This window comes from Thamnophis elegans, chromosome 1 (genome assembly GCF_009769535.1).
Source record: "Thamnophis elegans isolate rThaEle1 chromosome 1, rThaEle1.pri, whole genome shotgun sequence".
Taxonomy (NCBI): domain Eukaryota; kingdom Metazoa; phylum Chordata; class Lepidosauria; order Squamata; family Colubridae; genus Thamnophis; species Thamnophis elegans.
Window position 1 is genome coordinate 84886801 of NC_045541.1, and position 25598 is coordinate 84912398.

The window sequence follows — 25598 nt, forward strand, 5'->3', positions numbered from 1 at the left end:
GAATTCACACCTGGGCTTTTGGATCATTTAATTCCTGGCAACTGCCTGGACCAGTTTTTAGTCCTGCCTGCTTTCTAGGGTTAAAAGGGAGTGACTGTCCAAAATCACACAATTGGCTTCATTCCTAAAAGAGTTCAGGGTCCTCTAGCTTGGTGACTTAACTGTTATACCAAACTGGCTCTCTATACTTAGGTATACATTTATACACGCATTCTGTATCCGTAGGACATTTTTTAAAAAGGTGAGGATGTTAACGTGCGAAATTTCTTGGGGGGGGAGAGGGGAGCAACTATCTTGGTAAGGAAAATCTGGTTCTTTAATAAGCCAGGTTTATATTAATGGTCTACCTAAGTAGCCAGAATGTAAACAATTGAAATGGGGCGTTTAACAGATTCCAAGGAAAATGTGTAACAAGTGACCAGAAGTCTAGAGATTCTCAAAGTCCAGTTGCCTCCTGAAAAAGCACCTTTGGGATGACCATGACCTGGATGACTTGAGAATCTCTACAGACTTTTAGCTATACAATTTGGAGTCAACACCCTGTGAATGCTGTGGGAGTAGGAATGGAGAGAGAAAAAATGGCAAGACTACAAGAACTAGGAGAACTACTCAGGTGACCTTGAGGACATACATAAACCTCCAAGGCTTCAACGATCCTCTTAAAGCAGGGGTAGTCAACCTTTTTATACCTACCGCCCGCTTTTGTATCTGTTAGTAGTAAAATTTTCTAACCACCCACCGGTTCCACAGTAATGGTGATTTATAAAGTAGGGAAGTAACTTTACTTTATAAAATTTATAAAGCAGTTACAGCAAACCCCTAACGCCCACCATGAAAGCTGGACCGCCCACTAATGGGCAGTAGGGACCAGGTTGACTACCACTATCTTAAAGGATGCAAAAGACCCAACTGTCTGCAAGGAATATAGATCCTTCCATTCTCCACTATCCTGTCAGAACTGAAGAAGCTTCTTGGATGAGAAGCAAAACGTCTTCAAAAGCAAAAAACAAAGCCCACTTGCCTCCTGAAAAAAAGCAACTTTCTGACAACAAGTAACTAGGTTAGGTACTTCAAACTGTGCTTAACTTAGCGAGTCCTGTGGGCAAGTTTTGAAAAAAAAAAAACCAAGTATCCCCGTAAACTACATAAACTAAGTTCCCAGGCACGTGTTTGAAGGGCGCACCCACACTCGCCCTCTTCGGCCTTTCTCCCTGCTTCCGCCCCGAGTCGCGCGGCGCTCGAAGTTCGCCAGAAGAGGACGGCCTTCTCCGAAGCCAGGGAGCGTTTTTGCTAACCGAGGAGGCGTGTCCTGATGGGGCCGCCGTAGTCGCGAGGTGGCCTGTGCGCCTAGGGCTTCCACGTCAGCTGGAGCAGGCGGCGGCGGTGCCAAGTACAACCGGGGAAGGGAACTGTGCGACGGGGCCCATTGAGGAAGAGGCGGCCGCCGCTGCCGCCCGGGTTCCACAGCCGCCTCCGATTCTGCCACGGGGTCCCTCGGCTGAGGTAAGCTGAGGCGCCCACCGGTTTTGCCGAGGGCTGGGAGGGCCGAGGAAGTGGCCGCGTAACACCGAATGGATGTCTGCAGGCAGGCAGCGGGCCGAAGCAGCGGGCTTTCCGGGCGAAGGACTCCGCTGCCACCTCCACCTCCGTTTCTTCCTTTCTCTTCCTCTCCGGTCTGCACCCGACTTTCCCTTCCCGAAGAGCCATCTTTTCGGATCTTCCCGCGGGGCCTAAAGCAGACCGGCCTGTCGTGGCAAGGGTGGGCTCTGCGGACCTTCCGTTGCCAAAGCGGGATCGGGAGGGGAGGTTATCCCCGTTAGGAATAACAGAACGGCGGGTTCAGGGATTTCCCTCCCAATGAATGAAAAGGCAGAGCGGGATGTTGAATGGCTCGGCTGGGGCTGGAGCTTCCCTGCCTTCCAGGGATTCATTTGGGGCTCCTCCGAAAGCACCGGTGGTGTTTGGTCCTCTGAACGGCTGGGCCAAGGAGGAGCTATCCAACTAGAGAGCAGGCGAAAGAGCCCCTTAGGGTCCATCAATGTCAACCATCTACTCGGCTTTTTTATAGTGGCTGACGGTGACTCAGTGGCTAAGACATTGAGCTTGCCGGCGGTTTGAATCTACTGTGTGAGCAGGGGATTGGGTCTATTGTGTGAGCAGGGGGTTGGACTAGATGACTCCAAGGTCCCTTCCAACACTGTTACTGTTTTCTTGTTCTTCCTCACCTTTCCTGTGCCTTCCAGTCAGTCTTCACACCCGGCAATTAGCAATTACCTAAACTGGACCTACTACAGCTTTCTTGGCCGTATTTTTCACACGTGGCTTGCCATTGCCTCTTTTCTAGGGCTAGGCCCAAGGTCTGGCTGGCTTGGTGACTAAAGCAGGACTTTAAATTCAGGATCCTGGTTTGTAACCTTGTGCCCTTCACCACCACATCAAACGACTCGCTATAGGAGCTCAGATTAAGAGCATCCCCAGGTTGATATAGATCTGTCAATCCTGCCTTTGAACGCCACTAAGGAGGGAATTTGCTAAATGAACTAAAAGTAAATCCTCCAAACTGATCTAGGCAGTTAACCCTAACCCCTCGCATCCTGGACATAAATTGTTTCAACTCCTACCCTCAAAATGATGCTATAGAGCACTGCACACCAGGACAACTAGACACAAGAACAGTTTTTCCCCAAACTCCATCACTCTGTTAAACAAATAATTCCCTCAACACTGTCAAACTATTCACTAAGGCTGCAGTACTATTACTATTAAGTCTTCTCACCAATCTCCTCCCACTTATGACTGCATGACTATAATTTTGTTGCTTGTATCCCTACAATTTATATTGATATTGATTGTTTCCTGATTACTTATTTGTACCCTATGACTATCATTAAGTGTTGTATCTTATGATTCTTGACAAATGTATCTTGTCTTTTTATGTATACTGAGAGCATATGCACCAAAGACAAATTCCTTGTGTGTCCAATCACACTTGGCCAATAAAGAATTATATTCTATTCTATTATAAATGTTATTAATTTTTAACTGTCTCTCAAAGTCATAAATAGTGGTTCTGCCTTTTCCAGCCAGCTAGCAGGATGTAGCTTACTTTTAGCTGATCTCCAAAAGCTTAGGCAGGCTCAGATCTGGTTAGTACTTGGGTGGGAAATCTTCAGGAAAGCCCAGAAGTCCACTAGCATATATTGGGATGTTGGGGGAATAAAAATAGCCTGGAAGAATGCAATAGCAAATGTCTCCCATATTGTTCACAAAGGAAGCTACTGTATGCAGATATATCCATTTAGTCTTTTGGAATAGTGCTTGATTTGAAAATGATTACTGTTTATATGGAAGTTTATTGTTTATCTGTTATATAAAGATCTGTATAACCTATTGTTTATAACTTATTTAAAGAAGGTACAAATCACAATGATTTAAAAAGTGACAAAACATGGGTCATGCCACAAACCCAGATTGAATCTTAAATGCAAACATGTATTATATTAAGTCGAATTCGTATTATGCCATTTTTAGATGGGCTGATCAAAGCCTAACTGCAGCCTTGTTATAAAATTATAGGAAAGCCATTATCGTATTTTATTGACCCCTTTAATTTGGGATTTTTCCAGTAACCCTCAGCATCAAGTCTTTTCTTGTATGTTCATGGAATTCTCACAGTAATCAGATTTATATTGAGCCATTCAGAACAACCCAGCATATCATTCTTGGTCATTTGTCATATATTTCAATTCTCTCTGTGTGTTTCTCTCTCTCTCTCTGTCCCTTCTATGTATAAACATGTGAAATATTTATAATCCATCTGTTTTATTTAGTTGTCAACATAGTTTCTCCAGAAAAGAATATTTAAACCCTTCAATTTGGAAATTTTAATAACAAAAATTTGGTTTACTTTCTAAAGCTTAGGGGACATCGCATTTTACAAACAATTGTAAACTATCTGGCATTTCAGATGTACTGGTATTTACATTATTTTTTCTTGAATATTCACAAGAATTATAGTATTCATTTGGAACTTCTCAATATCTGAACTTTCATCCATTTTTTCTGTTTATCTTTTATTAATATGATTGGTCCAAATAACTATTTGTTCTTTATTTGTTTATAAAATCATTTACTAAATAAATATAATTGCAGGACCAGAAAAATGCAGAATTAAAATAATAAATATAAAAAATAAAAATAGATTAGGGACAAAGATAAAGAAGAGGAAAGAAAGTAAAAAATATGAATGTGTATGGAATCATACAGAGAAATTCAATGTTTAAATATTGATATTTTTATCCAGTCGTATTTGTATAAAGTTTATCTATTAAGAAACATTGATAATGTAGCTAATAAAAGAGACCAGATTTGAATGAATTTATGTTTCACTAGAGGATTTTTCAAAACTTTTTGCTGTGTTAACTTCTACAAGATTGACTAATTTCAAATCTGAACTCAGCTGCCAATAGTTTATTGAAGATTTTCAAGACTATCAAACTTGATGTACAAAGGTTACATAATACTGACAAGGGTCAAAGTAGATATATACCTGTTCTTTAGAGGTAATATTTTTAATGATTGTGTCCCAAAGATTTAGAAGGAAAAGATAAAGATTGACTGCTCTAAAAGCAGGTTAGGATTTGTGACCTATCTTTTTAAAATAACAGATTTTAACATAATTACGGTAAGTCTCTGATTCTACAAAATCCTTTTTATAAAACAAATGTAGCTTTAAATTTTAAAAGAGTGCATTAGAGGATAAGGCAAAAATTATCTCCATATTTTCCAAATGTGATTTTGTGTGGATTTCAGATAACTATATATTAATTTGTGTCAGAAGGAATGGTATCATCCAATCCATACAGGATCTAATGCTAACTTTTGTTTATATCCATTGAATGTTGTTTATATATCTAATTATATTTCTTAATTGTCTTAGTTGAAAGGCACCAAAATACTTACATTTAGTATGGATAAACTCCATTATGGTTATTTATATTCTATAGGTACACTGTTTCTGATTCAAAAACTTCTTAGAATTTTATGTTTAAGCATGTCACCTGATAAACCAACAAAGATTTAGTGCATGTACAATTTCCATGGTTATTTGAACCTATTGTAGATCAGACAGGTGTTTGTGATACTATGTAAAACCATTAAGACCAACAATATATGAAGTGTTTCTCTGAAGCTATGGCTCTAAGCACTGTGTCTTTTTGAAGGAGTTATTTCAGAGAGTTCCCCATCTTGTCTTGCCACCATAGTTGTGTTACCTCTGTGTCTGCATCTTCATAGGATGAGTTTGGGGGGGCACTGAAGTGGTTTGGCTAAACCATTAAGAGGAGAGTCACTTGTTTGTGAATTTAGGATCCAGTATGGGACTGTTGCTGCCAAGATGCTTGTATAAAACAACATATTCTTGGATTTATTTTGGGGATAAAGACACTATTTGAGGCTAGAAAAAAAGGGTAATTGGGTCAAACAATTTAAGAACCACTGAAATAATTCTTAAAACTGCAGGTGGGTCGGGGGGTTGAAGAAATTGTTTTGGCAGTCCTCTGTGTTTGATACTAGGTTAGATTTTGGAAAAAGTAGCAACAATGTGTACCTTATGTACTTAGGTGTGTAACTTGAAATCATGCCTGGTTATTTTAGTGAAACATGGTCAACTTTATTTTTATACTGTGTGTGGTCTTAACCAAAGTGACTATTTTAAAATGTAGAATGTCCCTGAGATTAAATATTCCTATTTTTTTCCCCTAATGTTCTTCTGTTTATGAAAATTCTGTGTTGTGTGCTTTGGTGAATTAGAAAATTCAACTTTTATCAGAAGAATTTGTTGTCATTTTCTACTGAATTGCATGCAGAATCATAATGAATAATTAGCTCTGTTGATTTATTTTCTAGAATTTCTGAGACCTATTTGGAAGAACTTACATTGGGAAAGCGTTGTACAAAAAAACCACAATGACGGCTGCAGAGAATGTCTGTTACACGTTAATTATAGTGCCAATGGACTCAGAGCCACCATCTGAAATAAATTTAAAGACCGATTTGGGTAAGTAACATTTCCTAGGCTATTGCTTATAGCTTTAGGTGTATTTAAATCAGAAATTTAAATAGCATATTTTGCAATTAAGCAATCAAAATGTACAATTCTTAAATATTACAAAGTTGCAATGATATTGCAGATAAATAGTTTAAAATACATAGCAATAGCTGAAGTGATTAATAAACTAAGAGCAATGAAAGGAAAAGTTCTTTTAGAAACATGAGTTGTTTGAATAATTAGAATGAAAGAGACAGGTAGGGAGACAGGTGATTAAGCAACTGTCAGAACTTAATTTTACATAAATTATGAAATGGGCTGTTTTGAGCATTTTGAAAATACGTTGAGCATAAAACAAAGCTCTGGGCACACTGAAAATGGCTCTCAAAGGCAACCATCTATTCTGCATTCAAAGCATCTGCTTTGCATCTAAAACTAGATTTTTATGAAGTTAGCATACCTTCATCAAAGTATAAGAGCTATTGATAACATAGTTATATCCAAAAGAAGTGTAAAAATAAGCAAACAAGTGATTTGTAGCACAAAATAACATACATTGCTAACATACGCTGTGCTTATTTTAAACGTCTTCATTTAACAGAAAAAGGAGATGTAAAATTGAAGACCGAGGCCTTGAAAAAAGTGATAATAATGATCTTAAACGGTGAAAAGTTACCAGGACTTCTGATGACTATTATTCGGTTTGTGCTGCCACTTCAAGACCACACCATAAAGAAACTGCTTTTAGTATTTTGGGAGATTGTTCCCAAAACTACTCCAGATGGTAGATTGTTGCAAGAAATGATCCTTGTTTGTGATGCCTACAGAAAGGTAAATATTTTAATTGGATTAATATTTTCTGTTTCCCAGTGAGCAACTACAAAGAAGTTTACTGGGCATAAGACCAATTGCCATATACATTTAAATATGCTAAATCTTTAGAATTGCATGATTTGTGATCTGGGTTTCAAAATGCATTTAGGATGTCATCTTGCTAAAAACAGCCAGGTGTCACTTTATGCCAGTTTTTAATTCTCTAAAAAATAGACTCTTCTTTTTTTATTGAAATATTGAATTAAAAAATGGATATTTTAGGTTAAGTGTTTAATATATATTTTAAAAACATAATGCATGTTAAAATGTATAAAGCAAAACAATATGAATAGGGCCATGCCTAGATCTAAAATGGATTCAAAGCAGAGAGTAATCGGATAGCTGACACTACTAGATATAAATCTTGTAATATGTTTTGTTAATTTTGTTGTCTTAGGATCTTCAACATCCAAATGAATTTATCAGAGGCTCCACCCTCCGTTTTCTTTGCAAACTTAAAGAACCAGAACTGCTAGAGCCATTGATGCCAGCTATACGGGCATGTCTGGAACATCGTCATAGTTATGTGCGCAGAAATGCAGTCCTTGCAATTTATACTATTTACAGGTAAATTCTATCTATTGACTGATATCAAAAAGCCTGCACATAAAAAAGTATTAAGCTTAAATGTTAAGCTAAATGGTAAACTTTTGTTTATTTTTTTTCTTGAAATTGATTTTGTTGGCTTAATTACGGAGTCATTTATCTATTTTGATATTTCTCAAAAAAGATTAAACCCCAGAGTAATTACGTGTGTGTATACATACATACATACATACATACATACATACATACATACATGTGTGTGTATAGACACATTTATAGACACATTTATAACATTAGCACATATTTGAGATTATAAATTGCAAATATTAAAATGAAAGGGTATCATTTCTGCTGAAATTCATAGGCATAATGAAAATACTAACATTTAAGGATTTATAGTAGTCATGCTTTAAAGTAATCTGATGTTATCTTTTAAAAAAAATTATAGTAGTTTCTGTATATATATAATTATATTATACACATCTGGGTAGATCATACATTGTAGGTGATAATATATAACAAATAAATTGTATATCAGCAATATATCCCTATTAGCCTGGAAGCTGGTATAAGCCTTTGTCTTGGGTTTCTCATTTTGAGAAATGTTTATTTTATTTTTGATGCAAGTGAAGTAAAGTAAATTTTGGAAAAATGAAATTGAAAGAATTAGCATGCCAAGCTTAGGCCATAAGCCATAAATTACCTTTATGAAATTATTTTACTTGCCAGCTGGTCATTAGATTGTCTTAGGAAGCACTTTTACATACTTGCCAGTATCTTGTTAAACAGTGCATTAAAAAATAAGAAGGCAAACAATCAAACTTTCAGCTCCTATTAATCTTTAGTTGTTTGCTAACATGGATACAATTTTAGTTTTACAGTTTCACACTATTGGTGAATTTTTGCTTTTGCAGAAATACAGCTATACCAATTAGGGAAATCTTGTTGAAATGCAAATTACATACCTTGAAAGAAGAATTGTTCTTTAACTCCCTCATCCACCCAATTGGATGTGGTTTCTGTATGTTGTATTATCCAATTTATTTGCTTCTAAGTATTATTGGTGCTTTCTTTCCCTAAAGAAACTTTGAACATCTTATACCTGATGCCCCTGAGCTGATCCATGATTTTTTGGTGAATGAGAAAGATGCAAGTTGCAAAAGAAATGCCTTCATGATGCTAATTCATGCTGATCAGGTAAAAATATAGCCTACCTAATTCTGATATTTATTTAATAATTGTTGTTAACTTGACATTAACACTTCAGTTTTATTTCTTCACTGATATATGTTGAGTCATGCTTGCCTAAGTTTCATTATGCACATCTATCATCTAAAACTATGCAAATCCCTGAACTCTAATCCTTCAACAGCCTGAAAGAAATTCCAGAAAATTCCAGTGCTATGATGCATGTTTGCTAATCCTCCGCCCAACCCCCTCCCCCCAAATATACTTTTCATCGCTGTTTTATTTTTTGTAGATTTGGGAGACACTATATAAATAATAATTATGATAAAGTAATTAGGTCCCTCATAGATGGAATGTCAAATATGATTATGTATAAGAAATATTGTGGTGTTAAATTTCAAATCAGTATAGCAAGATTCATACTTGGTTTTTTTTAAAGGACCGAGCTTTAGATTACTTGAGTACCTGCATTGACCAAGTCCAGACATTTGGTGATATTCTCCAGCTGGTTATTGTGGAACTAATCTATAAGGTACAGTGAAACAAATCAATCTGTAACTATCTGTAACAATGAAATCAATTACCTTTGAACAAGCTACTGAAATAAGATTCAGTCATGAGTTTTTAGTAATTTGAAAAGTGAGAAGAAATTGTGACAGAATTTCATAAGCCAGAGTATACACTATTAGATGGAAAGAGAGTTAGATCCAAGCAATAGAAGACAATTCTGTTTCTACCATCTATGATTATGGATAACTGTATCTTCCATTAATCTTTTTGGTGTTTATACATTGTGCTTGAGGTTTTTTCAATTCTTATGATTCACAATTGCGGGTTGTATTGCCAAAAGAATAGGAAGCTGTGAAATAATGTACTGCTTGAAATTTATTACATTTGTAGTTGTATTTTTTTAAATACAGAGTATTTTGAGATAGTCTGATGATGGTCTTCCATTCTAATGGAGTTATAAAGGAAATAAGGAATTGATTTTTTTAAAAAAAATACTCTGCATAAATAATGTTTCTGTCTCATTTCCAAATTTAGGTTTGTCATGCTAATCCATCAGAAAGAGCCCGATTTATTCGCTGTATCTACAATCTACTACAATCATCGAGCCCTGCAGTAAAATATGAAGCAGCAGGAACATTAGTCACTCTTTCCAGTGCTCCAACTGCAGTCAAGGTACTGCAGTGCATTGTATCTGACTAAAATGTGTGAATACTGTATAGTTAGAGACTAGGCAATCTTCATGCAGATTAACAATGCTTATCAACCAGGTTTGGAAAGTGTTGTGAGCCAGGAGAATGGGAAATCTGGTTGCTTTGTAGAACTATTTGGCTTGTGCATGAAACTGAAAAGCTGTGTGAGAAATTTTCACCGAATCAAAATCAAACATTTCAGGGAAAATAATGACAAATATAAAGGAGAACTCAAAAAATCCAAAGCATCCATTGTTGGTTTTCGAGTTTCAATAAGTCACTAAAATGGCTTATCTAAGAGAAAGATACTTGAAACATAACATTTTATTTCCAATCTTTCACATGCAAATGGGTTTAAAATCTTCACAAATGTTATAGGACTTCCTGGTTTTTTCTCTTTTGCAAGTTGGATTATTTCCGTAAAAGTGGGCTTAAATGTACACAAATATAATACAGACTTCCAAATTTTTCCACTTTTGCAAGTTGTTGTACTTGCTTAAATGATTGTATTTTATTGATTTATTTTTTAACTGTTTTTCTGTATCACAAAAGTGGAGTGTTTTAAATACCTTAATTCTGTCTTGTAACTTAAGGCAGCAGCTCAGTGCTATATTGACCTGATTATTAAAGAAAGTGACAACAATGTGAAGTTGATTGTCCTGGATCGCTTGATTGAACTCAAGGATCACCCTTCCCATGAAAGAGTACTACAAGTAAGTACAATGCAAACTACACTTGTTCCCCTAAATTAAAGTAAATACATAAAATGCTAATAGTATATTGTGAAGAAAGGGATGGAGTTAATGAATATAGTGACACCTCAAGTGGTCTTTTATTTTTGGCTTTGAATTAAAAAAAGCTTCCTTGGTAAGAGAACAAAGGAACCACATTTCTAAGTATGCTTTTTTTCTGCTCAAAATTCCACACCACTATGGGAATCTTCAATGGAGGGCAAAGGACAAAATTTTCACCATAACATTGGGACTCTGATATCATGACTTAACATATTTGAGTCAGAATTTGAAGTAGGTAACAATATGAGATGTGGGTCATGATGTAATTGGTGACCTGGTGTAGACACCATTCAAGGCAACTTCTTAGCTTTCACTTTTTACGGCAGGGGTTTTTAACCTTGGCAAATTTAAGAGTTATGGACTTCAACTCCCAGAATTCCCAAGCCGGTGTCCACATGTCTTAAAGTTGCCAAGGTTGGACATCCCTGCTTTAGGGGTTCCAAATACCAGTCTGCTCTTGTAAAAATGAAGACAGTAGTTGGCCCCTTGATTATTAAACAGGTCAAGAATGAATTTTACAACTTTTCAAACATACATCTCTGATTTTAACTTACTCTCTCAAAGTCTGCTTTTTAATAATAGCAGTTTTGTTCTAATTTCTGTGATATGCCACTAGTTGCAGTATCCATTTCTTCATTTGTAATACTTTTTAATGCTGTTTGGAAATTCTTATAATTCTATACAAAATTTAATTAAATTTTCCCAGGCTGGTTAATGAATGCCTATAAATGAAATATGTTTTATTTCAGGATTTGGTTATGGACATACTGAGAGTTTTGAGTACTCCTGATTTGGAAGTTCGCAAAAAGACATTACAGTTGGCTCTTGATCTTGTATCTTCCAGAAATGTAGAAGAGGTAAAATAAATGTTACTCTATCAATTTATTTGGAAATATATAGATTCTTATTTTACTGTAAAATTAACATTGTGCAGAATTATATAATACATAATTAATAGTATTATTTTGTCACTAGTTGGTGATTGTTTTGAAGAAAGAAGTCATTAAAACAAATAATGTGACTGAGCATGAAGACACTGATAAATACAGACAGTTGCTTGTTCGGACTTTACATTCTTGTAGTGTTCGGTTCCCAGACATGGCTGCCAACGTCATTCCTGTGGTATGTAAATCAACTTTGTTTTCATTGCTCTGCAATACATGTTATTGTTAGTACGCTGATATCAGCTTAACTTTGGACAAAATCATTATTCATCTCTAATTCAGGTCTCCTATACATTCCTTCCTTAATTAACTGTTTATCTTTGAGATACTTCTAACTTATTTGAGAAGTAATGAATAGTCACTACCCAATGCCTGGTGCTTGCTTCATCCAGCCCCAGGATTGGTTTAATTGGTTAATTTAATTTGTAGATATTTTTAAACATATGTTTTCATTTCATTGAAAATAGTGGAGAACAATGACCTTTTGACTTTAACCTAATTTAGCTGCCCAAAAGCAGGCAATCTAGGTTCTGGGTCCAGAGTTATTTCCAACTCAATCTTAACTCTTATTCCATTCCCATTTACTTTCAGTGGGGTTAGGAAAATTCTGCATTCATTTTTCTGAGCTGGATTTTAAAGGACCGAGGTTACAATGTTGTTAACAATCAGTTTGGTGGATTCATGGTAGAATCAATATACTTTCCAAATCTACCCTCTGGAGTAGATTAAAATGAGATTGAATACTTTATAGGTCAGCCTATTGGCGAGGCTGTTCTCTCCCTCCCTCCCTCTTCCTCTCTTTCTCTCTCTCTCCCTCCCTCTCTCCCTCCCCCCTCTCTCCCTCCCCCCTCTCTCACACACATACAATTTCTTTTTATAGAATTGTATTAAGAATTTTCTGTTTACAGAGATAAGTCACTTTCATTTAAGTGTTCATAATTTAGCTTTACTGGGTCATGACCAACATTCCAGACAAATCTATTTCACATATGTTATATTAATTAAAAAGTGAACTGTGCCACAGCTATCATTTAAGATAACACATCTTTTACTAAGCTGAAGACCTTCCATTCTGCATTCCTGATCTACATGTTAAGAGATCTCTGAGTTATTAGTTGAATGTACTATGGTGTTAATAAGTTGCACCCAAATGCCTTTTGTCAGTGTAAATTGTCATGTCAAAAGCAGTTGAACACAAATGCTTTTAAACTGGCAGTCATTCCCATTTTTAACCTTGTATTTGCCTAAAGTTAATCTTTTATGTCATCCCATGGTTGTCCATAATTATCCAGGCAAAGATATGAGTCAGTCGTATTAAATCTCCAAATTTTACCAAATTCTTAAGATTTTAGTAGTGTTTAATTTAATGGTGGAAGGTGGGGGGTTGTTGCTGGCACACCTAGTCGGGTACCATCTTTCTGTATCTGGTATTAGACAGTGAGTGGTTTGTTCCAAATTTTGTAATACTCATGTTCATACTCACTCTCCTAGTTGATGGAGTTTTTAAGTGATTACAATGAAGCGGCAGCTGCAGATGTATTGGAGTTTGTTCGTGAAGCCATTCAGCGTTTTGATAATCTCAGGCTGTTAATTGTAGAGAAAATGTTGGACGTCTTCCATGCGATTAAGTCTGTCAAGTAAGTTTAAGATCTGCCTTGAAAATTCACTACCTGAATTTCAACGTGTATGACTTTTAAGGTTTGGTGTTTGTAATACCGTCAGCACCACTGAAATAATCCATATACAAATGACTTTCTTGCGGTAGGAATTTATTTTACTGCTGAAGATTTCTTTGTCTCTGAATGCATTTAAAATTCCATTTTGATGGGTACATAAAACTTACTAGATCTAAATCTCATCCTTAAAAAAGCCTGCACTGCAGTTCTCTAATACCTACTGAAAATATCTTATTGTATTTAGTTGGCTGTATTCCCAGGATTGCAGCCTTTGTTACATCACTTTATCATAGAATTGCATTGCACTTTATCATAGAATTGCATTAAATACTTAAAGCAATCTGAAGTAGAAGTGACAGTTTCTGAGTAAAATATATGTAGATTAACATTCAGGGAGTTTTGATTTTCATTCATCTATATAAACTGGCCCTTTTCTAGCCCATACGATTTAAAAAAGGCAATGTCCAAGAGGGCATTTAAAAAAAAATCTTATATTAGTGAAATCCAGGAAACCTGGATTATTTTTCAAATAATATATATTTATTTATTCTGTTTCAGGAGGAATACTAAGCATAATTAATAAGCTACAATTTGTATTAAAGGTCTCTCAGGGATGCAATTGTATATACTGAGAATAGATGGGTGAATTTGTCAGAAAACTTAGATAGGTATAGGATTTTGCTATCAGTAAATTTTGTTAGTTACCATATTTTTCGGAATATAAGATGCACCGGAATATAAGACGCACCAAGGTTTTGAAAAGGCAATTTTTTTAAAAAAGTAGGTAGGTAGATAGAGGGGGAGAGAGGGAGAGAGAGAGAAATACAGTAGGTAGGTAGGGAGAGAGAGAGAGAAAAATACAGTAGGTAGGTAGGGAGAGAGAGAGAATAGGTAGGTAGATAGGTAGATGGAGAGAGAGAGAGAAATACAGTAGGTAGTAGGGAGAGAGACAGAGTAGGTAGGTAGATGTTTCCAGGTGTATTTATCCATGTGCTGGAGAAGGAAATCTGACAACCTGCAGGACCTAAGACTTGTTTCTACTGGCACAGCACTTGAGCAATCTAATTCTCATCAATCACTTTGAGCTTTCCGAAAGGAAAAAAAAAGTTTTTGTACTCTGCAAACCTCCCCCAAAAGGCCCGTTTTTCACAAAAAGGGGCCCGTTTTTTGTCAAAAAAATTGCATGCATAGCCTTATGGAGGCTTATAGCATGCTGCTGGAGGCTGGGGGGGTGGGGGGGGCAAAAAGGCCCATTTTTTGGTCATTTCTGCCCTCCCCAACCCCCAGGAGCTCTCTGAAAGCCTTCATAAGACTATGCACAGCCATTTTGGTGAAGGGGCGGGGCTTCGGGAGGCAAAAAATGCTGTATTCGATGTATAAGATGCACCCAGATTTTCAGCCTCTTTTTTAGGAAAAAAGGTGCGTCCTATACTCCGAAAAATACGGCAGTTGCAGAAAGTTCATTCCTGTGACATTTTCTGTTCTACCTGACAAATTGTCCCTGCACTGGCAGCCCTCTCTTTGCAGTTCCTTTACTTAGACACAAGCGTGCATCTGTGACATTTATACAACTCATTGTATTGCTGGAAAGATGTTTTTACTGGTGGCAGGAAGAAATAGAGAAGAAGAGTTATTTTGCTGCTCTTCTGCTTTTATATGCATAATTGACTCTCACTCTTGGATCAATGGAGTAGAAAAGTGCATTTCTTGGAAGGAAATTACACCATCTTTAAGTTATGATTTATTTATTTTACATAGCTATTATCATAAATAACCTGGCTGATTATAGGTAGTCCTTGACATATAGCCATTCCTTTAGGGACTCTTTGAAGTTACAAAGAACTGAAAAAAGTGACATGGCCATTTTTCACATTCAGCATTCCCCACAGTAACGTGATCAAAATTCATCTGCTTGGTAACTGGCATGTATTTATGATGGTTGCAATGACCCGGGTCATGTGATCACCTTTTGCAGCCTTCTGACAAGCAAAATCAATGGGATAGCTAGATTCACTTAATATTGCTAACTTGACAATTACAGTGATTCACTTAATAACTGGAAAGAAAGGTCGTAAAATGGGGCAAAACTCACTTAACTGGCTTCCTTAGCAACAAAAATTTTGGTCTCAATTGTGGTTTATTTTGTTTTGCTTTGCTTTGCAGAATTTATCGGGGAGCACTCTGGATCCTTGGTGAATACTGCAGCACACAGGAAGATATACAAAGTGTAATGACAGAGGTCCGTAGATCATTGGGAGAGGTATGTGTTTGCACTTTTGTTAATTGGAAATATTTTTCTAAATTGATGTACAGTATTTCAGAGGAAAATCATGGTCTTTAAAAAATTCTATAGAATCTTGAAGCTGGTTCTTCGTTTCTTGAAGATGCATTTAGGAATTCTTTAAACAAAAAGCAACGTGATAGTATTCCTAATTTCTAGTAGAGTTTCAAACTCTGAACAGAGTGTCATTACATTGAAGTAATTGAACATCTCTTTGATGGGGAAGGAAACTAATAGCAATCTTTTGACAGAAATCTAATTAATAGGGACTTTCTTATAAAAAGCATTGATTAACTGGGAAGGCATTTGAGATAATGGATTGTATCTGCCAACCTTCAGCTCCCAGTGGAAATAATTCTTTTCTGCCCTTGTTTTAATCGGGAATCCTTGAAAGCGGTATTGGGGAAACGTACAGCGAAGACAATTATGAGACTTCCAACAGCACATTTACAAAGCAGCTCAGATAATGTTGAATTTGTATCCACTGTTTAACAGATGGTACAGAAAATTCTAATGAGATCCAAGATCAAATCCAAATTGTCTTCCTGCTCCCAAAGTTTTTTGACTAAAGAATTTTGTGTAATAATGAAGAGATGGCTTTACCTTAAATGAAATAAATTTACACAACTCTACAAATATTGCGATCTTATGAGTACTAACAGGAACATAAACAATTCTCTGCTGGATTGGATCCCTGCCCTAATCACTCCAGCAGTCTATTCTTACAGTGGCCAAACAACTGCACAAGGAAGCTCACTAGTCTTCCAGCAGATGGTCTTCACTGCCATGAAGGCTGATAACCATCAATCCCCATCACTATCACAAACTTCCTCATTTGAACCCAAGTTGGAATTTACAACCATTTCTCATTGCAACATATGTAATGCAAACAGTGGTAATAAGATTATTAATAATCAGATTTCCTAAACCTATATTTTATTTTCCCATCTTTTGATTGTAATGCATTTATCTTATTGTTTGAAATCATCTTTGTTACAACCAGAAGTCAAATATAAACAACAGAGAGAGGGGGGAGGGATGGAGAGAGAGAGAGAGAAGAGAGAGATCTGTATGTATCTGTATGCAAAGTATACATGGTTTTGGGTTAGTTTTGACTCATAAGAACAGATGGGTGGTACATTTGAAAGAACAAAATTGAGCAATCTGGATTTTACTCAAACAAAAGAAGCAAACCAAAGTTTTATTCTCTACTAGGGAATTTCTTAATGATCAGTTGAATATATGAAATCTAAGATTCCCTATAGAAAAAACAAAAAGGACATATATGGGTCAAGGACAACCTGAGTCATCTTCACAGGAACATACAGGGCACTTCTCATACTTTCAAAGCCTCGGGGGCAGAGGTTTTCCAAAAAAAAAGTCCTAGAGTGTGAAACTTGCCAGTAGCCTTTTTTATCGAAGTTAAAGTGCTTTTCATGGACTCCCTCTCACCCTCTCATGGGACCAAACCCACTAGGAAAAAAGTTAACTTTGGCATAGTAACAAGCACATATCTAAGCATGTTTCTTAATATGTATTGTAACCACATTGAAAACTAGTAAGTTCAGATTGAACAGCTTCAAGAATATTAAGCTTGAATGAGAGGAGAAGAAAGCAAGTTTGTGTTTTAACCACTTTACTGCTGCTGCTTTTTTACATTCAGATCCCAATAGTAGAATCTGAAATTAAGAAAGAAGCTGGTGAGCTAAAACCTGAGGAGGAAATCACCGTGGGTCCTGCCCAAAAGCTGGTAACTGAAATGGGAACTTATGCTACCCAGAGTGCTCTTAGTAGCTCCAGACCTGCCAAAAAGGAAGAAGAGAGGTGCTTACGTTTTTGCTGTTCTTAGAATGGTTTATATCTAAACGTACATATGTGTTCTGACCCCCCTTGTCCTACACCAAAGCACGCCGAGACAAAGATACTTCAAGGATTTATTAACACACAGGCAGGACCTTGGCAGCAATCCAGCACAGTCCAGACTTTGGCAGCAATCCAGCACAGACTAACCTTGGCAGCAATCCAGCCTGCCAAGCTAGCCACGAGAGTTCTCCAGCTCTAGTGAATACATTGACTCCTCCAAAGGGCGTGTGCACAATCGTTCCTTTTATAGTCTTGAGAGGAGCCTAATTACCACCAGCTGAGTGCAATTATCTCCTGTAACTGCGTAACTGTTCCTTACGCCTATTAGCTCTCCGTTGCCGGGCATCCAGGAACAACTCCCTTGTCTCCTCCCCACTGCTCCAATGCATGACGTCACAATCACACTCCCTTGTCTTCTCCCCACTGGTCCAAGGCTCAGGCGCCTCATGGTGGCCAACTAGCCTCTCTGCGCCCTGCTCAGAGTCAGAACCCTGTCCAGGGTCCTCCACATCCTCCAGAGCCGACTCATAGGGCCCCTCACTGTCTGGTGGCAGCTCCAACGGCTCCTGCTGGGCCACAACACATATGTAATGTTTTTTTTCTTATTTTTGCACAAGTCACTTAACGTGATTTCTTATTTTATCTTTCATAATATCTATATTGTACTTGGTTTTTTAAGTTGCTGGGCTAGAGTTCAGAATGTAATGATAATAATGTGTTATAATAGAAGTATTTGAAAAGACTGAAATGAGTTTTTTAATTGTACATTTTGGCCATAAAAATGGCTTATTTAATAAGCCTTGTACAAAAAAAATATGTAGGAGATTACTAGGCTGAGTCTGAGGGTGGGGTCAAATGTATCATAGGTTTGGAGTTCCATGCTTCTAAAAGACACTTAAGTCCAGCCCTAACACACACACACACACACACACACAAACACACACAAACACACACCAAAGTCTCTTGGCTGTTACTTGGCAGCAATTTGCATTGAACATTAGTAGATCAGAGTTTTGGGTATAGATAATATGCTTTTGAACTCTGTTTTTGCCCTTCGTTTCTTGTACCTGACAAATGAAATTCATTGTCATGGCAGCAGACTTTTCTCATCCATTTTAGTATTTTTGTACTAGAATTATAGAACCCTAAAAAAGACTGAGATTTCAGCTACTTCTTTGGTGGATTCATGGATGTCTTCTAAAGTGTGGAATCTTGCCACAAACACCAAAATTTCTGCTCTGTTTTTATCCACTTTTGGAGGGAGATGGAACAGATAATTGACTTTATTACTGACCACTTGTGAATTTCTGTTCTCATAATTCTTTGGTACCTCTTGCTTAGATGGATGCCTTAACCATGTAAAGTATGTACCTCTTGCCAGCCAGTATTAGGTTGGTAATAGTTAACAGTGATTATCTAAAGTTACTGAAGCATAAATTTCCTTTTAGTACATAAATTAATGAACTCCCCAGAAGTTAAAACTGTAATGAAAGAACCTTAGATGCAGGAGACAGCTCAGAGTTCCCAAAGGCATTTGAAACTCGAGCTCCTGTATTCATCATATGTCTTGAGTCTATCTGAGGAAAGTTGCAACTATAATATATCGTTTAAATATCATTTAAAAACCCAGTAGAATACTATTAAGAATACAAACTCCTTCATACAGTTAAACTCAAATAGAACGCATGGGATTTCCAGATGCTCTTTTTCTGAACGTTAATTTTACCTTTTCTTTGCAGACCTCCACTGAGAGGCTTTTTGTTAGATGGTGATTTCTTTGTTGCGGCTTCCCTTGCAACAACTCTGACCAAGATTGCTTTACGTTATGTGACTCTGGTTCAAGAAAAGAAGAAACAAAATGTAAGTGATTTCTCATAGAGAGTTTTGTATAATTAAATCTCAATTTTTAGCCAATAGCTGTGTACTCAGCTTGCTTATAGTTCTTTGCAGTCTCATATAGGGGCACAATTGAGCAAACTGTTTGCTGTCAGGATAATATATTATTATTGCACAGGTTTCCCAAGGCAGCAGCTTGGTTTATTGTGCCTTACAGTATTTGAAATAAATCGAGGGAGACCGTACGCTGTAAAACTGCCTTATCTATTTATTTAATTTAGAGAGAGAAAGAGACCACGAACCACAATTTAGACCTTGGATGACTTTTTTAAACCGTGATGATTAGAAATTGCTTGCCGAACCATCTTCCCTAAAGAGGGGGGGGGGGGTCCATTATGGTTTTTGGACATATTTAGCATGCAGTAGCCTGTGTCTTGTAATTGCTACTTTGTTAGATCTTAATTCAGCCTTACATGTCATTTTGAAGAAGAGAATAGTGGAATGCATGGGATTAAAAGAAATGTAAGTTTTATTATCATCTCTCTTGCTTCCTTATTAGACTTTTGTAGCTGAGGCCATGCTGCTTATGGCCAGTATCCTCCATTTGGGCAAATCATCTCTCCCCAAGAAGCCAATCACAGATGATGATGTGGATCGGATTTCTCTGTGCCTGAAAGTGCTCTCAGAATGTTCCCCTCTGATGAATGATATTTTCAACAAGGAGTGCCGGCAATCCCTTTCTCATATGTTGTCTGCCAAGCTGGAAGAGGAGAAGCTGTCTCAGAAGGTGAGAACTGATCTCCACATCTGCACTTAAGATCATTGGAAAACATCAATTCAGTTCCAATGCCAAGGACCAGTTCTTAGGAGAAGCCTTTTCTTTTTTGTGTACACTTCTCTTAACCATTTCTTTCTTTTCCCCTTACACCAGAAAGAGTCTGAGAAGAGGAACGTGACCATTCAGCCAGATGATCCTATTTCTTTTATGCAGCTCACTGCTAAAAATGAAATGAGCTCAAAGGAAGATCAGTTTCAGCTCAGTCTTTTAGCAGCTATGGGAAATACCCAGAGAAAAGAAGCTGCTGACCCACTGGCATCCAAGCTCAACAAGGTAACATAGATTCTTCCCAGGCGGTCTTAATCCAGGGAAGTACTTTATCTCATTTTGAATAGGAAATGTAATGAAAGCCTTGGAGGAAAATACAAATAGGACTTAGCTGTGGGTGAAGAGAATCAAATAGCATGGCTTCTTAGGCGAAACAAGGAACGACTATTAGAATTTTAAATATGAAGTTCATTTAACTATGATTGGATTTCTCCAAGTATGAGTTGCCATGCAGGTGAGAAAGAGTAATTGTATTTTGGAATACAGTAAATCATTTTAATAGCTTTGGGATATTAGCAGTGGTGGGATTCAGCCCGTTTGCACCGGTTCAGGTGAATCGGTTGTCCAATCTCCCTCCCCCCGCTATGAAAGTAGATCCTGGGCGCTGCAATTGGATAGCGGCCAACAGAGTGGTTGGCACGAGGGAAGGAGAAGGCCACTTTCCCTCTTTCTTTTCCCTGCTCCTCCTTCCCTTGTGCTGGCTGCTCCGTTGTCCATTTCTCCATTGCAGCATAGCGCCCAGGATCCACTTTCATAGCAGGGGGTGGGGGGTTATAATAATCTGCCTGGCCAAACTAACCCCGCGATCTCCCTTACATTGGGCCCAACTTCAGTCATGCTACCAACTTAATCCCTCGCCTCTCTCACTTTTGCCCGCAGACTGACCAACACCCCCCACGCACAGCTCCACAAAAAGGGGGAAACCCTCCACTTCCCCCCAATTCTTCATCTTCCCGTGTGAACTTTCGCTCAGGAGCATCAACTCCTTGTCTCTTTGGTAACTCCCCCCTCCTCATTCCTCAGAAACCTTGCCTCTTAAATGAGCCATGCCCAGAAGTCTGAAACAGCCGCGAGACCAATGTGCAGACAATCACCCTCGGAAACAGCATTTTGCCAAAGGGTGGAAATTTAACAACCAGTTCACCCAGGGTCAGGTTGGCCATTGCTGTAGGCTTGTCCTGCAGGTGTGCCAGAGCTGGGGCACAGGGATGGGCCACACCTCCCACAATAGCCAACCTGACTCTGGGCAAACCAGTTATTAAATTATTTGAATCCCACCACTGGATATTAGTGAGACCAAGAGTGACTTGAGAGCCGAGGTGGCGCAGTGGTTAGGGTGCAGTACTGCAGGCCACTTCAGCTGACTGTTATCTGCAGTTCAGCGGTTCTAATCTCACCGGCTCAAGGTTGACTCAGCCTTCCATCCTTCCGAGGTGGGTGAAATGAGGACCCAGACTGTGGGGGCGATGTGCTGACTGTGTAAACCGCTTAGAGAGGGCTGAAAGCCCTATGAAGCGGTATATAAGTCTAACTGCTATTGCTATATTGCTATTGAGCTAAACAGGATTAAATTGTATTGCTAATAAAAACAATAATATGCATTTTTTTCCAAAATTCTTATCCTTGATAGGTAACTCAGTTGACAGGTTTTTCAGATCCTGTCTACGCCGAAGCATATGTCCATGTCAACCAGTATGATATTGTGTTAGATGTGCTTGTGGTAAACCAGACCAGTGATACTTTGCAGAATTGTACACTAGAATTGGCTACGTTGGGTAAGTAATCCACTATTTTTTACTTATTTCTTCTGGACATTTTTTCTGTGATTCTCATTAACATTGTCTTGACGTGTTCCCTTCAAACCATTTTAATTAGGTGACTTGAAGCTGGTGGAAAAGCCATCTCCTCTGACTCTTGCGCCTCATGATTTTGCCAATATAAAAGCAAATGTGAAAGTAGCTTCCACTGAAAATGGAATTATTTTTGGCAACATCGGTAAATGTTCTATTTTATATATTATATGGGATTTTGAAAGTGTCAGGTCCCTGTTCAGAGAAAATGAATGAATGGTTGAATAAATTATATACAGTATATTACAATATAGGAATCAGCAGCACCTAAAATATTGGGGGATACTATTTTCAGAAATGTGGCACTTTTCAGAATGAAATTGTGTGTTTTATTCAGCTTCAAAACTGTCACAAGGTATGTTGTTAATTTCTACTAACTTTTCTGTTTCTCTTTTTTTAGTATACGATGTTTCTGGAGCAGCCAGTGATAGAAACTGTGTTGTTCTTAGTGACATACACATTGACATCATGGATTACATCCAGCCTGCTACTTGTACTGATGCTGAGTTCCGTCAGATGTGGGCAGAATTTGAATGGGAGAACAAAGTGAGCTCTATAAACTGTTTCAATATTTATACTTTTTATTACTGAACATTTTAAAGAAAGAAACATATAACCCATGAAGGATATGAGACATCTAAAAAAATAAAAATCTAAAATATAGTTAATAAGATATAAATACATAAATATGGAACAGAGATTATTTTCTTAAAATATATTCGTTATTTATAAAGTTATAAAATGTGTTACATTGCTGAAAGAAAAATTTAAAAATCACTATTAAGCTTTAAATTAATACCTGGTTAACATAATATAAATCACTAATTATAAACAATAATGAATTTGATCAGTATCAGGTTTTAAATAATTCAATATTGAAATCACCATCCACAAAAATATTGGAAAAAAAAAGATTGATTGATTGATATGGATATGGATACAAATCCTCGTAGGCTATGTTGAAGTATTTGAAAACTAGGGTTCTTTTAGAGTACAATTGATGGTACCATTTAAAAACCCAAGTGATGTTTAAAGAAATCTGAGATTAAAAGCCATGTCTTCAATGATTGTTTATCGATTGAAAGACAGCTTGTCTTTCTTTTTGATTTCTATTTATTTTTGAAGGTTACAGTGAATACCAATATAGTGGATCTGAATGAATACTTGCAACATATCTTAAAATCAACTAACATGAAATGCCTTACCCCAGAAAAGGTAAGATCTTATATCCAGATCTGGAATTAATTTGGGGCTTTGTTGGTACTTCTTCCTTTTTAATTACTCATGCCTGGGATGCATCTGCTGAAAACTATTTTTGAGGCTTATATCCTTGGAATGGTATAAGATATGTTGGTGCAAAGAACACCAGTGACGTGCAGTTTACTAATATTACTTTAAAGAAATTAATGGATTTAAAATTTGCTTTAATTTGGCTTCACTGTCCATTCACGTAAATCTGCTATTGGATAAATAAGGCGAGTATATGTTTATTGCTTTTGGGATAGTTTGAACTGTAATGTTCAAACATTACCTGCAAGAAAACCTACTGCCACCGGTAGCCTCCCATCATCCAGTGCGATCCCACAGAGGTGGCCTCCTCAGGGTGCCGTCGGCCAGACAGTGTCGGCTAGTGACCCCCAGGGGGAGAGCCTTCTTTGTGGGAGCTCCTTCCCTCTGGAATGAGCTGCCCCCGGGGCTTTGTATAATCCCTGATCTCTGGTCCTTCCGACGCGCCCTAAAAAGTTGGCTTTTCCAGCAAGCTAGCCTGCCTGAACAAAACAAAATAAATTATTGATCACTGTTAATTTTAATTCAATTTTTTTAAAAAAAAAATGTCATTGTCAATTTTAATTGGGTTTGTGATATTCTATTTAATTTTTTTTTAACTTTTGTATTATGTGTTTCTTTTAATGTTGTATGCCGCCCTGAGTCCTTGGGAGAATGGCGGCATATAAATCTAATAAACCTAAACCTAAACCTAATGTAATGAGAAAAAGATAAAGCATTAAGTCACACATCTGCTCAGTTATTAAGAGCTTCAAGGGGAAAATATATATTTATAAACATTGCATCAAATACTGTTTTCTAGGCACTTTCAGGTTATTGTGGCTTTATGGCTGCCAACCTGTATGCACGCTCCATATTTGGAGAAGACGCACTTGCTAATGTCAGCATTGAAAAGCCAATTCATCTTGGACCTGATGCTCCAGTCACGGGACACATAAGAATTCGGGCAAAAAGTCAGGTAATTATGCAGCTGTCTCCTTAAATTTGGGAACATTTTACATTGGTGAAATATTTGCTCTTAATTTGCTGTTTATCATTACTCGAATGATTAATCTGATTACTGTATATTGACTGATGTAGCACATTATCCTGAATCAGAATGTAATAAAATTAGATTTAAATTCATTCTGACAAAAAAACACATAATCAGTGAGAAGTGTTTTCAATTATAAGATTTTCATCTTGTTCAGTATGCACATTCATAATCCAGAAAGCTCTGAAGAAAGGAGAATATTGTGATTGGATGCTATCCCTCGTGATTAGGAAGCCGCCTTTTGCATCATTTATGGGATGATCTAAATGGATTTTGATTTATTATAGCATCAAATGGAGAGGTTGCTATGAAATGATAAATTTTAAGATTGTAACTAAAGGTTAACTGACTAAAAGGCATTACCCAAAGTTTTTCTGAGCTATAGTTGTAAGAGAAACTAGGAGAAAATGTGTTCAGCACTGAACTGGAGAATTAACTACAATTTAATTATTTGAGAGTTTTCTCATAAAACTCTCCAAATTTCCTAAAAATCTTCTCAAGAGTCATGCTGATGCACACTTGGGGGAAGGGGGGATATTTTCCTTACTGAATTAATGAATATTGAAATGATTATTTAAATTGTCATTCTGTTCCTTACAGGGAATGGCGCTAAGTCTTGGTGACAAGATCAATCTCTCTCAGAAGAAAACTAATTTATAAGGGTCTTCTGAACATTTACAACTAAATGCTTGGAATTTTGCTTGTTGGGGATCAGAACATTTTGCATATTCTGTGTTTTTGGGTTGTAGAAGCCAAACTTGTAATGAATAAATTCCGGTAAATAATTTTTAGGTTTTACTTATCATTCAAGATCATTGTTGATAAAACTTCAAATATATTTTTTCTCTATGTCTGTAAAAGTCAATTTGTCTAGTCTCTTACATGTACTCTTTCCAAACTAAAATAAAATACAATTCTCTATAGCTGTGGTGTGTTACTTGGACATCAGATCTATATTATTGAGATCTTAACAAAAGTTTCATAGTAAACTTTAGGATAGATGAGGAGCAAAATTAGGATTTCTTGTCATACACACATAGACGCCTTTAATTTATATGCCACACAACTCACTATCAAGTGACTTTGGGTGGCTTACAAACATAATAAAAACAAATATGGAACATTTAAATATTAAACTAAAAAATAAGTTTTAAAAATAGAATACTATGGAGTGGAAAGGGATCTTCCTACTCCAAAAACCATCTCCAAAATGGAATGTCCCGTGGCCAGTCAAAAGAACTAGGATTTTAGCCTGTTATGGAGGCCAAGAGGATGGGGGGTAGATCTCACCTT

General features: G+C 37.1%; 1 protein-coding gene across 1 annotated transcript; it reads left to right on the plus strand.

Moving 5' to 3' along the window:
- The first annotated feature begins 1320 nt into the window (after window positions 1-1320).
- Window positions 1321-25228, plus strand: COPB1 (COPI coat complex subunit beta 1). Its single transcript, XM_032222851.1, has 22 exons — window positions 1321-1503; window positions 5908-6058; window positions 6651-6880; window positions 7320-7489; window positions 8551-8665; window positions 9096-9188; window positions 9701-9838; window positions 10449-10568; window positions 11399-11506; window positions 11625-11771; window positions 13085-13230; window positions 15433-15529; window positions 17214-17374; window positions 19153-19273; window positions 19809-20036; window positions 20181-20360; window positions 21766-21910; window positions 22011-22130; window positions 22386-22531; window positions 23111-23200; window positions 24075-24230; window positions 24906-25228. The coding sequence occupies exons 2-22, from the start codon at window positions 5968-5970 to the stop codon at window positions 24963-24965; spliced, it is 2862 nt and encodes a 953-aa protein (XP_032078742.1). The 5' UTR covers window positions 1321-1503; window positions 5908-5967; the 3' UTR covers window positions 24966-25228.
- Window positions 25229-25598: the final 370 nt, after the last annotated feature.